This window comes from Stenella coeruleoalba (assembly GCF_951394435.1).
Source record: "Stenella coeruleoalba genome assembly, chromosome: 11".
NCBI classification, from domain to species: Eukaryota; Metazoa; Chordata; class Mammalia; order Artiodactyla; family Delphinidae; genus Stenella; species Stenella coeruleoalba.
The window spans coordinates 7,550,052-7,568,457 of record NC_137157.1 but is presented as its reverse complement, the minus strand read 5'-3'; the positions used below and the strand labels follow the sequence as shown (position 1 = coordinate 7,568,457).

The 18,406-nt window shown below is 44.2% G+C and overlaps 1 protein-coding gene across 1 annotated transcript in view; it reads left to right on the top strand.

Moving 5' to 3' along the window:
- Nucleotides 1–37: 37 nt before the first annotated feature.
- ACO2 (aconitase 2) overlaps nucleotides 38–18,406 on the top strand; it is a 51,839-nt gene continuing 33,470 nt past the window's right edge. Inside the window, exon 1 of the mRNA XM_079937148.1 lies at nucleotides 38–193. Coding sequence (XP_079793274.1) covers nucleotides 158–193 — 36 coding nt within the window. The 5' untranslated portion in view covers nucleotides 38–157. The remainder of the gene's footprint in view (nucleotides 194–18,406) is intronic.

Below are 18,406 nucleotides of genomic sequence, written 5' to 3'. Positions count from 1 at the left end.
GAGCTCCGCCCAAGGCGCTCGCAGGACTCGGCGCCTCTCGGGAGGCCCAGCCTTCACTGTGTTGCGGTTCTATTCAGGCCACGCCCCCTGCCCGAAGGCTTTAAGTACGCCGTGTTCACGTCATTTTCAAGCGACCTCATCTTTGTCAGTGCACAAAATGGCGCCTTACAACCTGCTGGTGACCCGGCTGCAGGTGAGAGCGAACTGAGGGCCCTCTGGGTTCACGAGGGCGGGGTACCTCCTCCTGTGCTTGCGGCTGTGGGCGAGGCAAGGCGAGGCGGGCCCGACCTCCGCCCGGTTTTCGTGTACCTGTCCCTGCCTTGGGCCCTTCGCCCGAGGTCAAGGCGTCCCCGGCTCAGCTCTCCCAGCCTTGTCTCCGCCTCGCGGGAAGCGTGGGTCTCAGAAGCGGCGGCCAGGTGAAGAGTGGAGGCACCTCTTTTGAGGGCCGCACTTTCTCCCCTGTAGGGTTTTCTTTTTCTTTTTCTTTTTCTTTTGCTGTTCCTCAAGGTCAGGACAAGGTGACTGGGGGGCGCGGTGGTTGTTGAGCCCGCTAGGTCCAGAGCCCGAAGGCCTCACTTCTCATCTCTCAGCAGCAGACCCTTGCTAGCCAGGTGCATCCGTGGTTGCCAGACCTGAAGTTTGGAGGAAAAAAACTATTACCTATTCCATCTTGTGGGGATCCTGCGGAACATATAGCCAGGAGTTAGAGGGGGCCTTCCGTGCCCAGGCGTAGTAATTAGTAACGATAACTGTAGTCTCTCACCTTTGCACAAGATTGCAAGACTTAATTCCTCGTCATGTCATTTGGTTCATAAATCATTTGGTGAGATGACTGTTCTCATTTGATAGATGATGAAACTGCTAGAAAGTAGGTAAAAGTTCCTGCTCTCTGAGTGTTACCCAAGTGCTGTGGCCTGAGCATCTGCCCTACTACCCCTCTGTTCTCTGTTCTTGTTCATGTCAGCCTGCCCTCAGAACTTTCTGAGCCCGAGTGTGATCCTGGAGCTGACATTTGTGTTTGTGAGAGTACCAGAACGGAGTATTTTGAGCTCATAATTAGTTGCTTTTCAGTTACTAGATGGGAGGGTAAAAGAGACTCAACAATTTGACCTTGACTGTCCTGTTATGAACCATCTAGAAAATTGACTATGACTGCCAGATGTTTTTTCACTCCTAACTTGACAATCCTAGGAAGGTGTTATACTCAGATTCAATGTCAGGCATGTATTTCATTAATAAAAATAAAGTGAGCAAGCATTTATAGATATTCTCTGACAGCCTTTTACATTTAACTTTGTGGTTCTACTTTGGATCAAGTAGCACAACTCTGATTACAGAACTGAAAAAGAAGTTTTTGTACTGTACTCTCAAAAAGTATTGTGTTACCAGAAGTTTTTTTTTTTTTAAGTCACATTGTTTAAATTTAAACCATATGGTTTAAAGCGAAATCATCATTTATTTTATGATCTCTAAATTCTGCGCAAAAAAAGGGATTTGCTAATTATCTCTTTAGATCTTTTGATTTTCCAGGTTAACAAAGTGGAAATAGTGTTTCTTTCTGATCCTCCTGACCCATGATGTAGTGAAGTTAGGAGAGATTATTTGATAAGATAAATTATTACAGATTTATTGAACTTGGAAGAGAGGACTGATATCACAAAGGATCTTGGAATGCATGAGTGTTAGACCTGTGTAGGAAGAGGTCTGGACTATAGTTCATATTCTACCCAGTGCAAGTGACCTTGAACTTGAGAACTGAATCCCAGTTTCCTCATCTGTCAGTTGGGGATTATGTTCATTGACAAACATTTATTGAGTTTTTGTTGGTCGGCTTCCATTCATATTGTTATGATGATTGTTATAAAGTGATGAGAAAGTAGAATATATTTGTTTATGATCATCATGTTGTCCAATTTCCTCTTTTACAGATAGACAATCCAAGACCTTGAGAACCTGAGTCTCCTTATTTGTTCATTTAGCTAAGATGAATGAACAGCATTATACCACACTGTCTCCTAATAGCCAGGCTGTCTTAAGTAACGGCCAGCTACCACTATGCTCTGAAAACCTTGTAAATTTACCTCTTTTGTGTTTAGCTACATTTGAGAAGTGATGGTACTACTTTAGTTGTTGTGTCTACAGAACCTGGTCTATGCATTCAATTTATTACTACCTTATTCACCACGTATTTACTGAGTATCCACTGCTTCCTCTGGATACAGTGAAGCAAAAAAAGCAGACAATTTTTGTTCTCGTGAAACGTCAGTATATTCTAATGTATTCTACTGCAGAGGACCTTGGAGATCTTTCTCAGCTAAAGTATTTTGGGCAGAAGACCAAAGGTCTTGGTGGGACCTTGGCTGGACCAAAGGTGAAGGTAGATGATAGAATGATGGCAATTACTACTACCACTAAGAGTAGCTAACATTTACCTTAGTGTGCCGGTAGTCTCACATGATCCTGTGAGATATGGCAGATTTATTAGCCCTGTCTTATAGATGAAGAAACAGGATTAGAGCAGAAGCATAGTGTAATGGCTAAGAGCATGGATTCTGGCATCACACGATCTTATTTGAATGGTGACTAATACTCACTTGCTGTGACTTTGGGCAAGTTACTTCACCTCTCTATGCCTGTTTCTTCACCTGTAAGACACGGATAATAGTATATCTGACTTATCTAATAATCATAGTTGCAAAGTATTGAGAACCCTGCTGGCATCTAGTAAGTGCTATATAATTGTTTGTTAATTAAATTAAAGTAGACTTGTCTAGGGCCTTATCACTAGTTGTGAGTGGATGTGATTTGAATCTGCTCCTTTCTGACTCCCAAGGCTGAGGTCCCAGCACCTGCACTATAGTACTGCTTCCCTTTGGCATCAAGACTCAGCCTGTCAACCAGGGTACCATTAATGGTCCATAACCAGAAAACAGTGCTCTTTAAAGTGTTCTATTGTTTGATAGTACCTGCTACCAGGTAGGAAGATAGAAACAGAGTGAAGAAAATGGAGGTGAAATTTTTGAAAAGCCACATTTACTCTCTGGTTTTTTAAATTTTGTGTAAATGACCACGGATGGTAAATAAAAATGGTTGGGCACTTCCAGATACATTTTAGATTTTGGTTTTGCCTTGAGATACTGGGATGCTGAGTTCTCATCCTGTGACCTTGGGGAAGTCACGTAACCTCTTGCATGTAAATCTGAAACAGCAGTTAACTACAAAGAAGTCTGACAAATTTGCAGAAGTTATAAGTGCCTGTATAAAGTGCCATGTTTAAAAAAAAATCTTGCTTTGAATTGGGAAACAGGTCATCCCTATTCACTGTGGTACCTTCTCAGGTGTCCTATAGTCAGCTGTTGATTTGAACTGAATGAATGAATGAATGATTGAATGGATGAGTAAACAAACTTCCAATCTTAAATTTGGGCAGAGGAAGAGGGGAGCACACCATTGCCTTTTTTAAAAATTAATTAATTTATTTTCGGCTGCGGTGGGTCTTTGTTGCTGCGCGCAGGCTTTCTCTAGTTGCGGTGAACGGGGGCTGCTTTTCTTTGTGGTGCGCGGGCTTCTCATTGCGGTGGCTTCTCTTGTTGCGGAGCTCTAGGCACACGGGCTTAGTAATTGTGGTGCACGGGTTCTAGAGCGCAGGCTCAGTAGTTGTGGCGCACGGGCTTAGTTGGTCTGCGGCATGTGGGATCTTCCCGGACCAGGGATCGAACCCGTGTCCCTGCATTGGCAGGCGGATTCTTTTTTTTTTTTTTTTTTTTGCGGTACTTGAGCCTCTCACTGTTGTGGCCTCTCCTGTTGTGGAGCACAGGCTCCAGACGCGCAGGCTTAGCGGCCATGGCTCATGGGCCCAGCCGCTCCGCGGCATGTGGGATCTTCCCGGACCAAGGCACGAACCCATGTCCCCTGCATTGGCAGGCGGACTCTCAACCACTGCACCACCAGGGAAGCCCCCACCATTGCCTTTTGAACCAACTGTTCCTAAAATGTTTATTGAAAGCTTGCTATGTGCCTAGCACTGTTCTACACACTGAGAGTGTAATAATGAACAGGAGTAGTGGAGCTTGTAGTGTAGTTCTGGGGAGACAAAATAAACAAGTAGACAAGAAAATTGTAGTTATGAAGTGGGACAAGGAAGATAAAACAGAATAGTGTGGTAGAGAGAATAGGCGTGAGGATGTGGCATGGCTTTAACTGGAGTGGTTGGGGAAGGCCTCTCAGAAGAGGTGACATAAAATGATAAGAAGGCGGCCCTTCAGCATTATGGGAGGGGAGACTTGAAGTAGAAGGAGCAGTATGTGCAAAGCACCTGAGATGGGTCTGAGGGTAAGAAGTAAGGGCAGTGTGGCTGAGGTGACGAGAGGAAGGTCTGAGCAAGAGGTAGGAGCCAGGGTCATGTCGGCTCTGGTAAGGAAATTGGGTTTTACTCCAAGTGTAATGAAAATCCACTGGAAGGTTTTAAACTGTGAAGTGACAGGATCTGATTTATGATTGAGAAGAATCATTCAGGCTGCTGCGTGGATGATGAACCACTGAGGGACGAAGGACCACAGAGGGACGAAAGAGGACGCAGGGAGACCAGTGGGGCCTGTTGGAATTATCCAAGGAGTGTTGAAGGTGTCTGGGACTAGGGTTCTGGTGGTGAAGATATTTTGGAGGCAGATGGGTTGGATGTGGAGTGTGAGGGACAGGGAACAGTTAAGGATGACTTTTAGGTTTGGGGCCTGAGTAACCGAAGGATGGGTGAACTCGAATTCAGTAGTCATGTGTTTGCATAGTACTTGCAAAACTTAGTCAGGAGCCGAAGCTCCTTTATAAATTCAACAAGTATCTGTATTTCACAGGTGAGGAAGCTGGATGGGGTCAAGTGTCTTGCCACAGGGTCCCTCACTTGAGTATGAGCTTCATGTCTGAAGTGAGCCCTGTTCATCTTGGGCATTATTCTGCTACCTGGTGTCTCCAAGAGGGTCATCTGGGAAGTATTTAGAAATGAGGATTGGGGCTTGAGCCGTCTGTCTTCATTGGCTCAGTGTTCTTTGACACACCTTATTTTCCCAGCAGGTGGTTTGGAAGGCAGTGGTAGGCTCTCGGCTTCTCAGCATAAAGGAGGGGAGGGACTGCAGGGAGGCTGCTTTGTGGGGCGGGGAGGACTTAGATGAAGTTTGTCAAAAGGTACAATCTTCTGCTTATAAGATAATTAAGTACTAGGGATGTAATGTACAACATGATACATATAATTAACACTGCTGTATGTTATATATGAAAATTTTTAAGAGAGTAAATCCTAAGGGTTCGCATCACAAGGAAAAAAATATTTTTCTATTTATTTGATTTTGTATCTATATGAGATGATGGATGTTCACTAAATTTATTGTGGTAATTATTTCATGATGTAAGTGAAATCATTATGCTGTACACTTTAAAACTTATACATCTATGTCAATTATATGTCAATAAAACCGGAAGAAAAAAATTTTTAATAAAAATAAACCAAAAAAAAAAGGCAGCACATAGAATATCAAGAACCTTAGGAGACTTCGTCTACCACATACTTACCATGTGGCTTTGAGCAAGGTCTCTACCCTCTGGCTCTCAGGTTACACATCTGCAAAATGGGACAATTCATAGCTACCCTCCAATTAAGAAGGGTCCTGAAGGCCTAATAATATTTGGAAAGTTCTTTTTTTAAAATATTTATTTTATTTTTTTTTTATTTTGGCTGCCCCGGGTCTTAGTTGTGGCACGTGGGATCTTTAGTTGCGGCATGTGGGCTTCTTAGTTGCGGCATGCGGGCTTCTTAGTTGCGCATGCATTCTGGATCTAGTTCCCCCACCAGGGATCAAACTCGGGCCCCCTGCATTGGGAGTGTGGAGTCTTACCCACTGGACCACCAGGGAAGTCCCTGGAAAGTTCTTTGAACTCTAATACACTATAAAAATTTGTGAATAGTTTATAATGTTATTTTAGGAATAGGCCTTTTCTAATACTGAGACAAAGGACAGACTTTTTCCTTAGATTGTTCCAGAATGAACCTGTAGAAGCCTTTCTTTATTTAGGGGATCCTAAAAGGCATGGAGAATGATTTTCTTGGGTTCATTCTGCAAAGCTTGGGCCAAAGGAAAGGGCACCAGCTTTGCTGTGTGGCCCTGGGCAAAATAGTTACGTTCCAGAGCCTCAGTATCTTCACCTGTAAAATGGACACAGTATCTTCTGCCTCTGAGTATTAAATAGGACTGTGTATACTTGGGGGAAATCTGATGCAGGGTATGGGCACTTGGTGAAAGTTAGTCTGTGTCTTCAGTCCTGGAGATGGTCTACAGCCTCCCTTGCCACAGCATTATCCTCAAGACTGGTTCTTGGGATTTCCCTGGCAGTCCAGTGGTTAAGACTCGGCGCTTTCACTGCTGTGGGCCCAGGTTTGATCCCTGGTCAGGGAACTAAGATCCTGCAGGCCGTGAAGTGCAGCCAAAAAATAAATAAATAAAAAATACTGGCTCTGGGAAAATTGCTTGCTCCTCCCGTGCTGTCCATGGATATCGGGTATGTAGTAGTTGTGCAGGAGATCTTTTGGGTACTGTCCTAGGAGAGTTGGGAGAAGAGGCACAAATGAATCTACTGGCTTCCTGTTTTCTGATTCTCTAAGTTGAAGGGCAGCATTGAGAAGATGTGCTTTAGAATTACATTTGCATTATCACCATGAAGCTCCTTGGGGAATTTAGGCCCAGTTAGGAGGATTTCTGCCTTCACCCTGCAGAGGGCGAGGCAGTTTCCGGGTGGGAGCTTCGATCCTGTGGCCAGTTGTGGGGGTCTGCAGAGAGGCCTCAGGGATTCCTGTAACTGCCACACTTCAGTGCTTCGTAGCTGGGCTCCTTCACCTTCGGCTGGACGTGTGTGCTGTTACTGTTTTGTTGTTGCTGCTCACTGAGAGCTGCAGAGCTGATTTAAGACAAGGGCCCGGCTATAATACACTGGGCTGAAGCAAGAAGGGGAGGGGGCGAGCTGGGTGGAGCTAAATTCAGGCCAGACCATCCAGGAACTTGCATGTGTGGTGGCATGTTTAGTCTGCCTCGCGGCACCGTTGGCATTAGAGATACTGGTAATGAGCTCTCAGCCCCGCTGTGCCAGTCACTGAACTAGGTCTTGGACAAACACTGCTTCACTTGATCTTCACAAGAGCCCTAAGATGTGGGTGTCATTAGCCTGTTTTCACCATGATGAAATAGACCCCCATTGGTTAAACGGCTTGCCCGAGGTCACAACCAGCATGCAGCGGAGCCAGATTTTGAATGCAGGTTTGTTTGACTGCAGAACTCAGGCTTTTTACCACTCAAGCTGTTCCCCCAGAGAACTCCCCTGGGCATAGAGAGTAGAAACTAGATCTCTGAAGAGTGGGCTGGATAGAGGGGACACAGTTCGGTTGGCTCCGTGCCCTGCTTGCATATGGATCTATTTGAGGCCACGATTGCCTCCTGCCCCAAATACCAGCAGAGCTTGAGAGGGAGAGACCAGAGCTGTGGGTCAGCCTCACAGGCTGCCTATTGAGCTTACAGAGGATGCCCTTTGTAAGTATTCAAAGGGCTGCTGCCCTGGGGGTCCAGAGCAGGGTTTGGGATTTGTATGTACAGTGTGCCTAGCGTCTCTGCTCCAGACAGCAGCAAAGGAGAATTAGGCAGATGAGTGACTCTGTCAACTCATTACTTAAAGGAACCCCCTACTGCCTTGGAGCCCATTTAGAGGCTGTGTCTTGGAGAGACATGGCTCCCTGCCCCCTTTCCAAGCCTCTTAAAAGGACTGTTCATTGCTCGGTGAACAGGCACTAATGGCTCAGCACAGCCTCTGCCAGAGGCACTCACAACTTGAATTTGAAAGCAAGATGAAGAGACTAGTGTTCAAATCATGGTTCTTCTTTCAGTGTCCTAGGCTCTGAGTATAGAGTGGTGATCAGATTAGACAAGTTTTCTGCCTTCATAGAGCTTACATTTTAGTGCAATTATTTACCTTATCTGTCTAAGTCTCCATTTTCTCATTAAAACATAAGACAGAATGACCTATAACAATCCCACTTGGCACAGTTGTTGGGAAGATGACATAAGATAACCTTTGTGATTTTGCTTGGCACAGTTTTGTTTGTTTCTTTTCATTTTATTTCTTACCAGACTCCCTGGTGGGTCCGCTTTGGTTGTATTCCTTCCTTCAGAGTTTGTTCTGTGTCAGTAAATGCAGGATCAGGAGAGCCTCCCTTACTCCGTGAGAGCCCTAGAGATTTGTATCCCATCCAGCAAGGGAGGGGGCACTATCTAACCAAGAAGCCAGATTCCACCAGAGGCGTTGAACAGTTGGGACTGAGCCACCATGGAGCACTGAGCCCACCTGGCTGCTGGGCCTGTGGAGGTTGGGAGCCACTGTAGCATAGTGAGAAGGGAATGGGCTCAGCAGGTTCCCAGCTGTGTGACCTTGGGCAGGCTACTTCCTGTCTCTGAGCCTCTCCATCTTCAGGGCCGTTAGGGAGGCTGAGCTCTGTCCAGCAAGGTTTATAAGAGTGGCTGGCATGGAGCAGTGTGTTAGCTACTGTGATTTACTCCAAAACAGATCTGAGGGCACCTGGCTGCTGGTCACCCTGATGGGAGACTCCCACCCAAGTAGAGGGAGTTTTATAGCGAGGAAGTACTATAGGAATGCTTAGAATGGAGAAGACACGATTATGGTTTTTGGTGATTTGAAAGGCTGAAGTGTGGAGGAGTGATTAAGCTCATTTGATCTGGTTCCAGAGGATGGGGCTAGGAAGCGTGCTGGGTACTTTCACGTAGGTGCTCTCCTTTAATCCTCACTACAGCCTGTGAAGGTGTTACTCCCACTCACAGATGAAAAAAGCTGTGTTTAGAGGGCTTAAGTAAAAACACACAAGGTTACACAGCTTGTTGCAGGTAGAGCTGGGATTTGAGCCCACGTTTCCATTGCTAGAATCTGTGCCTGATTTAATGGAGGTGTGTTTCAGTTCAGAAGCATTTGTTGTTGTTGTGAAGTATTAGAATTGTCTAGTAGTGGAACAGACTTTCTGGAAGAAAATGAGCTTCCTGGATTAATCATGTTGAATCAGGGGCTTGTAGAGGTTGCTGAAGAGAGGTTTTCAGCCTTGAGGCTGCCCTTGGCCCCCTACTTCCTGAGGAAATGGAGGCTGAGGGCTTAGTGGAAGTATCTGTTTTAGATAAGGGCCTGGTATTTACTCATGAGAATTTCATAAGCCCCGAGACTTGGGCTCCAAGCATGGGGGAAAATTTTCCCATTTCCTAGTTGTTGTGACATCTGTGTGGATGGCCTATGGATGATCTCTGGAATGTCTCTGGGCCCTGGGGCCAGGTTGAACCAAACATTGAGTATGTTTTACTTTTGGACTTAGGAAATAAAAACAAAACCCCAATAAGTTATTTTTTAAAAAATATGCCCAAGTCATGATCCTTCTTTAAATAATACTGATGTGGACTACTCATACTCCAACCACAGTAGTCAGATATTATAAGACTCAGTAATATCTATTTTTAAGGTAAAATTAATTTCTTACTTTTTTTTCATATTTGTAAAGGTACCCCTTGTAGGAAACTTGGAAAATATAGAAGTATAAAGAATACCATAAAATTTACCTATTATTATTTGTAATACCCAGGGATAACCCACCCCCACCCAGAGATAACTACCATTAACATTGTAGTATATTTCCATCTAGTATTTTTAAAATGTTATAATCCAAATTAAAAATATGTTTAATAATACATGTATTTATAATATATATTTCTTAAAATTTTTTTCTGATTCTCAAAGTTCAAATTAAATACATATAAAAAGTAAAAAATTGTCCATAATTTCACCCTCCAGGGATAGCTACTGTTAACAGTTTGGCATCTATTCCATTTTGATTTTATCTGATTTCTTTAATTCATTTGTATCCAAATCAATACTTAGAATTGCCAGGGTTCACTTGGCGCTTGGAAGGCTTAGTGTTTCGGCTTAGAGCCAGGCTGTCTTTGAGTGCTGGTGTATCTGTGAGACCTTGGGTGAGTTACTATGCTTCTCCTGCCCTCAATTTCCTCATCTGTTAAATGGAGCTCGTATACAGTAGGGCTGTTCATCCATGTAAAGTGCTTATAACTTGGCACTCAATAGAAAGTATTAAGTATCACTATTACTATTACTACTAGTAATTATTATTATTATCATTGTCTTTGCTTAGAAACCTCAGCCCTACCACCTGTTCAGTTTGGGTTCAGTAGGTATCCTGGTGCCAGGGACTATGGGGAGGTGTAGATTCAGCACAGACTGGTGTTTAGTGCCTCTCTTGGAGTCGCTGTTAAACACCACAGGGTACCTGGCATCAGGCCAGGGTGTCTGGTGGAGGGGTCTTGGGGTAAGTACTCCTGGATGGGCTCTGGGGAGTTGTAAAATTGTGTTGTTTTATGTGTTGTCTAAATTTTCTCCATGAAATCTGTCCTCCTTTTTTGAATGGGAGGAAAAACCCTAGTAAAGACTATTTAAAAAACAAAAAACAACCTGCTTAAAACACACAAACAAAACAAAAAAAACCCAACAACCTGCTTTGTAGCATTTTACATAATAATTGCTATTATTTGGGAGCTCATTCACATAATTTCAGACCTCACTTAATACTGTGGGTATTTATTCCCTTTTTCCAAGTGAAGAAACTGGGTTCATATACAAAATAGATAACTAATAAGGACCTACTGTATAGCACAAGGAAGTCTATCTACTCAGTACTCTCTGATGGCCTATATGGGAAAAGAATCTAGAAAAGAGTGGAGGTATGTATATGTATAACTGAGTCACTTTGCTGTACCCCTGAAACTAACACAACATTGTAAATCAACTGTACTCCAATAAAAATTAAAAAAAGAGAGAAAGAAACTGGGTTCAAAGATGAAACCTGCGTGACACCACACAACTAATAAATGGTGGAGCTAGGCCTTTGAGCTATATCTAAGTTCTTTTCACTGTGTAAATAAACCACAGGTCATAATTCAGCCTCCTGAATCAAACCTGCTGGGATTCTAGCCTGACCTTCCACCATCTCCTGCTTTGTCTTTTACCTCGCACCATTTTGAGTGACTTGTAGCTCCTGCACACTTCACTTGATGATTCTGTATCTTTTTATGTACTATCTGTCCTCTGAGTGCCTTGCAAACCCTTATTTATCCTCCACAGCTCTGGTCAGGGAAGTCTTGCCTGGGCATCCCAAGCAGAGCTAATTGTCCGCTCTCCTGTACTCCTGCCCCTTGTGTGTGTTTCCTTCCTCAAGCAGGTCACAGTGGGTTACATTTACTGCTGATTGTGGCCAAACTAAGGTATATAAGTGTAGGGACTGTCTTATTCTTCTTGGTATCTGTTTCCTATTGCTTGGCACAGAATAGGTGTTCAAGTGTTAAAATACAAATGTGCTTATAGGAAATAGGTTACATGATAAGCCACCATCAACCTACTCCATTGAATACTTTTACCTCTCTTGAATGCATTATCTACATGGCAGCCACAGTGACTTTTTTTTTTTAATGCAGATATAATCCTGCTTCAGTGACTTCCCATTGCTTTTATTTTTTAAAATTTTATTTATTTATTTTTGGCTGCATTGGGTCTTCGTTGCTGCACGTGGGCTTTCTCTAGTTGCGGTGAGCGGGGCTACTCTTCGTTGCGGTGCGCGGGCTTCTCATTGTGGTGGCTTCTCTTGTTACGGAGCACGGGCTCTAGGCGCACGGGCTTCAGTAGTTGTGGCACGTGGGCTCAGTAGTGGCTCGTGGGCTCTAGAGCGCAGGCTCAGTAGTTGTGGTGCACAGGCTTAGTTGCTCCGTGGCATGTGGATCATCCCGGACTAGGGATTGAACCCATGTCCCTTGCACTGTCAGGCGGATTCTTAACCACTGTGCCACCAGGAAAGTTCTTCCCATTGCTTTTAGAATCAAGTTAAACATTTAACATGTCCTACTGTAAAGCTCATACAAAAGAATCAAAGCCTGACCAATTGATTGGTAAAGGTACAATGAACCACTTTCATATTCTGACGGTTCATTACTTATATACAGACTGAGAAGAGTAAGCTGAAGTTGCCAGCTCCTTGGGTCCTAGTTGCATACACCGAAAAGGGTGGCACCAAAACAAAAGGAGCTGATGACTGCACTGAAAGTTGTGACAGCCTTGATGCCACTAAGCGGGTTTATATCCTGCAGCTCTAGTTTGAAGAGTCCAGGGCAGAAAGCTCTATACCTCATCAGATCCTGGGAGGCGAGGAGAAACTGTCTCATGACTGCCTCCCAGGGAGATAAGGAGCAAGTGGGAGAGGGCCTCACAACTCCTTTAGAGGCCTTCTACCGTCTGGTGTTCCGAGGTATTCTGCCAAGACTCAGATAAACTATAGTTCAAGGTTGCTGCGGTGCTTTTCTCGTACACCTGCAAGGTCCGTCATGATACCTAGCTCCATTTTACCTCTTAGCCTTATTTTCTGCCGTTTCCACTGCCCTTTGCTCACTTTGCTCTAGCCAAGCTGGCTTTCTCTTTCTTCTTTCAACTACAGGTGCTTCCCTGCCACAGGGCCTTTGCACATGCTGTTCTCTCCGCCTGCCAGGTTCCCTGTATTCCTTTTCCTAAACTGCACTTTCTTTGCCTGGCTAACTCCTAGTCAGGTTTCAGTTCTCAGATTAAATATCAGTTTCTTGGAAAAGCCCTTCCCCTAGTCTAGATTAGGTTCTCCAGCTTTATACTGTTATAGCGTTATAGCTGTTTAACCTTTCTTTCATAGCACTTCTCATATCGTTGCTTCCATAGTTTCTTTAGTGATTACTTGATATCTATCTTCTTCACCAGATTGTAAGTTCAGCAGTGGGAGGGACTGTGTCGTCTTGCTTATCTCACTAATTCAGGCACCACGGCACAAAGTCTGGGGCTGGATAAATATTTGTTTAATGAATCAGTACTACTTCAGTTTTTTTTAAAAAAGAGTAACTTTATTTATTTTTAATATTTATTTATTTGGTTGCATGGGGTCTTAGTTGCAGCAGGCTGGCTCCTTAGTTGTGGCTCGCCAGCTCCTTAGTTGTGCCACACAGGCTCCTTAGTTGTGGCATGTGAACTCTTAGCTGCAGCATGCATGTGGGATCTACTTCCCTGACCAGGGATCGAATGCGGGCTGCCTACGTTGGGAGTGTGGGGTTTTATCCACTGTGCCACCAGGGAAGTCCCTGCTTCAGTTTTAATTAGGGTGGTAGTGTGGTGGAAAAAGTGTTGACTTGAGAATTAAGTGACTTGAGTTCTGCTCCAAATTGCTGTTAACTAGGTATGTGACCTGGGGCACTCTTCATCTGTCACGTGAAGAAAAGATATCTGGTGATCTGGGGACACTTTGGGTTTTGATAATCTGTGATTCTAGATGAACCATTTAATTAGCCAAGTTCTAGAGGGATGGGATTTAGGATGAGACTCCAACTGCCTACTTGACATCTCCACTTGGGTGTCGGACAGGAAAACTCCCGATCTCACCCCCAAGCCTGCTCTTCCTATTGCCTTCCCCATTTCAGTTTATAGCAACCCCATTCTTCCAGTTACTCAGGCCCAAAACCTCAGTGGTATTCTTGACTTTCCTCTCATGCCTCTTGGCCAGTTTGTTAGCAAATCCTATTGTTAGTACTTTCAGAGACTATGCAGACTCCAACCCCTTCTCACCACCTCCACCATTACCACTCTGGTCCAAATCACCACCATCTTTGCCTGGGATATTGTGTTGGCCTCCTATCTGGTTTCCCTGCTTCCTTCTATTCTATGTACAGCAGCCAGAATGGTCCTTATAAATAAGTAGGACCATGTAATTCTCATTCAGAATTCTCTGTTAGCTTCTCTTCTCACTCAGAGTAAAGTCCAGAATCTTTACTGTATTCTACAAGGTCCTATGCCCCTTTTCTTTTTTTTAAAGATTTGTTTATTATTTATTTGTTTTATTTATTTTTGGCTGTGTCAGATCTTAGTTGTGGCATGTGGGTCTTCGTTGAGGCATGCAGGATCTCTCGTTGTGGCGCGTGGGCTTCTCTCTAGTTGTGGCGTGCGGGTTTTCTCTTCTCTCGTGGCGTGTAGACTGGGCGGGTGGGCTTTGTAGTTTGCGGCACGCAGGCTCTGTAGTTGAGGTGCACGAGCTCAGTAGTTGTGGCGCATGGGCTTAGTTGCCCCATGGCATGTGGGATCTTAGTTCCCTGAGCAGGGATCGAACCTGTGTCCTCTGCATTGCAAGGTGAATTCTTTGCCACTGGACCACCAGGGAAGTCCCTAGGTCCTATGCAATCTCGGTCTTACCTCTTACTGTACTCCTCCTTGTTTATTCTGCTCTGGCTATACTGGCTTCCTTGCTGTTCCTTTTTTTCCCCCCTATATATTTTTTACTTTTAAATATTTACCATTTTAAGAATTTTAAGTATACAGTTCAGTAGCATCAAGTACATTCACATTGTTGCACAACTATCACCACCAGTCATCTCCAGAACTTTTTCATCTTCCCAAACTGAGACTGTAGCCATTAGACACTAACTCCCCATTTCCCCCTTCCCCCAACCCCTGGCACCCACTCTTCTGCTTTCTGTCTCTATGAACTTAATTACTCCAGGTACCTCATATAACTAATCACACAGTATTTGTCCTTTTGTGACTGGCTTATTTCACTTAGCATAATGTCTTCAAGGTTCATCTGTGTTGTAGCATGTGTCAGATTCTTTTTTAGGCTTTTACAAATCCTTTGTTAAGTCTAACTAACATTCCATTGTATGTACCACATTCTGTTTCTCCATCATCCATCAATGGACACTTGGGTGGGTTGCTTCCACTTTTTGGCTATTTCGAATAATGCTGCTATCAACGTGGGTATACAGATGTCTCTCCTTGTTCTTTGAACACAACGGGCACTACCTCACTTTGGAGGATCCTTAAACTTTCTGTCTAGAATACTCTTCCTTCAGATTACCTGTAGGTTGACCTTTTGTCAGGTGGTTGTTCAATGTCACCTTCTCACTGGAGCCCTTCCCAACTCTCTACTTTAAATTGCACCTCCCCCTACTTCCCTGGCTCCTTCTCGCAGGGCTCCTGCTTCATTCTCTCATGACACTTACCGATGTCTGACTGAGGTTTTACTTGTTTCTCTGTGTCTACTTGTCTGTCCCCTCCCCGCCCTTATCCTCCCGGAATGTCAGTCCCAAGAGGGCAGGGAGTATTGGACCATTTTGTTCATTGCTGTATCCTCAGTGCCTCAGACAGTGTCTGGCACCCGTAGTCACTCAGTAACTAGTTGATAGATGGACAGACGAATGAGTAAACAAATGGGTAAGGTTTGGTGGTAGGAGGGAGGGGAGACAGAGAGAATGACAGTGAAGATAGGTGTTTTCACCAGTCAGCCCTGCTTATCATTTCTCATACTTCTGGCTGCTACTGAGATTATAAAGTTAATGTAAAAACCTAGCTTTTTCTTCATCTTTGTATCTTACTTCTCCAGTGACTGCTACTATCCCCCAAAGACAGTCTTGTTCTGGGAAAGTTGCGTGATAGAGGTCACCAAAGTGTACAGACAGAATTGAGAGGATCAATGTGAGGTTGCACGTTTTAAATTTTTTGCAGTAAGGACACCAAAACAACAACAACCAAAACCAAAACAAAAAAACCACTATATCATTCTCTGTTATCACCATTATTTCTTAAAAGGGCCTTTTTAACATCAAAGGTATAGGAAGGAAAGACTCAGAACAAAGAACATGTTTTAAATGTAATAAATTTGAGTTTTTAAAAAAACTTGCTACATTGTCTTTATTTTCTCCATTTTCCTGGTGGATAGTTGTGTGCAGGCAGGCATCAAGTGGGCGGGCTGAGGTTTGGGGTCCTCTGGTACAGTAGGTGGAATGCTGCAGAGAGCCTGGTGATGCTCTGCAAACGCCTTCGGTGACTGTCATTCGTTGTCGCTGTTTGCCTTTGATGTTTGTAAGTAATTTTTTTTTTTTTTTTTGCGGTATGCAGGCCTCTCACTGTTGTGGCCTCTCCCGTTGCGGAGCACAGGCTCTGGACGCGCAGGCTCAGCGGCCATGGCTCACGGGCCCAGCCGCTCCGCGGCACGTGGGATCCTCCTGGACCGGGGCACGAACCCCTGTCCCCTGCATTGGCACGCGGACTCTCAACCACTGCGCCACCAGGGAAGCCCATGTAATTTTTTAAAAAATTGAGTTATAATTGACATACAACATTGTATTAGTTTCAGGTACACAGCATGATGATTATATATTTGTACGTATTGCAAAGTGATCACCACAGTAAGACTAGTTAACGTCCATCACCATACATTTTATGTAACTAATATTTTTAATTGGAAGTTCTCTAAGATAGTGTTTCCGGACTGCCTATGTCGACCTGTTATTGGATCATGAAATTAATGGGGTACAAGTGGCCTTCAAAAAAAGATAATACAGAATGCTAAATGAAAAAAGCCAGACACAGAAGGCCACCTATTGTATGATTTCATTTACATGAAATATCTAGAACAGACAAATCCATAGAAACAGAAAGCAGGTCAGTGATTGCCAGCAGCTGGGACAGGGAGGGTGAAAAGAAAAAGGAGCAGCTGCTCAGTGTGTCCGGGGCTTGCTTCGGGTGATGGAGAGGTTCTGGAACTAGATAGTGGTGATAGTTGCACAGCGTTGTAAATGTACTGAATTGTACATTTAATAGTTACAATGGTAGATTTTACCACAATGAAAATAATAATAGAGAATAAAAAGTATCAGTGTACATTGCACACGTCAGGTATTGTTTAGTGAAACTTCGTGTGAATTACACACACTCTCAGTACCTGCTGCTGGGCCACAACATAAAATGTGTTTTGTGCCTGTGTGTTTTCAGTCAGAATTTGGAAGTCCCCTCTCAAAGGCTCCTTTTAGCTCCGAACATCCTGTGGCCAGTATATGGATGTTGCTAGGATACAGTGGACTTTGAATGACTTCCTCCTTCCCTGATGACTCTCCACAAATGCCATGTGATTTTGAGCAGATCACTCAGTCTCTCTGGTTTTTGAATCTGTAGCCAATGTTTTTGATTTGAACCCAAACAAGATCTTGTTTGAGCCCTGAGGAGGCCTTAGCCTCTTTTTCACTCGACCACTCGTATTTCCCCTGTACCTAACGCATACAATAGCCACTCTAACACACTACCACACCTTCTGTTTGTCTTATCACACCGTACTGTGGTCTTGAGGGTAGGGAGAGCATGGTGGTGGTCTGGAGTCTAGTGTGGTACAGCTAAGCTTTCCCCAGGTGTGCTGTAGCGAATAACATACAGGTGTGCAGAGATAATGACACCCCCCCCCCCATCCCCCAGCAACTAAGGCTGCCAATTGTCTTCCAGCAGCAACCTGGTCTGTTTACCAAAAAGAATTACTTTGTTCGTGGGCCTTAACTTGAAAAAGTTTGGGAGCCATGTGGAAACAATTTCTGGCATTACTTGTTAAATGACAGGGATTATTCTCCATATTTTATAAGTATTTTAAAATAGAGTAAACAGTTTGACCATGCAGGGAGCTAATAATAAATGGGTAGCGTTCTGAATCTGGTGTGCTTTCTGTGACACCACTCTGGGTTGCATTTGATGTGTGCACATATGCATACCTTTACATCCACATCTGTGTGTAAATGAAGGCGAAGGCTGTGACTACTCCAGAAAGACCTGAGCTCTGGGGGTTTTCTTCCTTGGTACAGATTAATCTGTTCTGCCGTTGCTATGCTTTCCCCTAGGCCTTTGGGAGTAAGTGGGTTTATCTGGTGCCTGCTTACTGGGGAGGAATATTTATAGACCTCTGAGCTGGAAGGAACTTTGGAGAACGTCTAGTCCGGTGGTTCCCAGATATGGCTGTATCAGCGTAACCTGTAATCTTTATTGATGGTTAAGCCTCCACCTCAGGTGATTCTGATTGAGAGGTCTGGGAGCCCTTAGGGCCTAGAAGCTGTTTCAGTGAAACCTCCCAGATGATTTTGATGCAGCCAGAATGATCTGCTTCTCCCATTTTATAGAAATGGAGGAACTTCCCTGGTGATCCAGTGGCTAAGACTCCTTGCTGCCAGTGCAGAGGGCCCAGGTTCGATCCTGGTCAGGGAACTAGATCCCGCATGCTGCAACTAAGAGTTCGCATGCCGCAACTAAAGATCCCACATGCTGCAACTAAAGATTCTGCATGCGGCAACGAAGATCCCACGAGCTGCAACTGAGACCTGGCACAGCCAAATAAATAAATATTTTTTTTAAAAAAGAAAGAAGTGAAAAAGAAGGCACAGAAAGGCTAGATTATTTGTACAGGGGTGCATTGTGACCGAACTCGGAGGCCAGATCTCTGGAC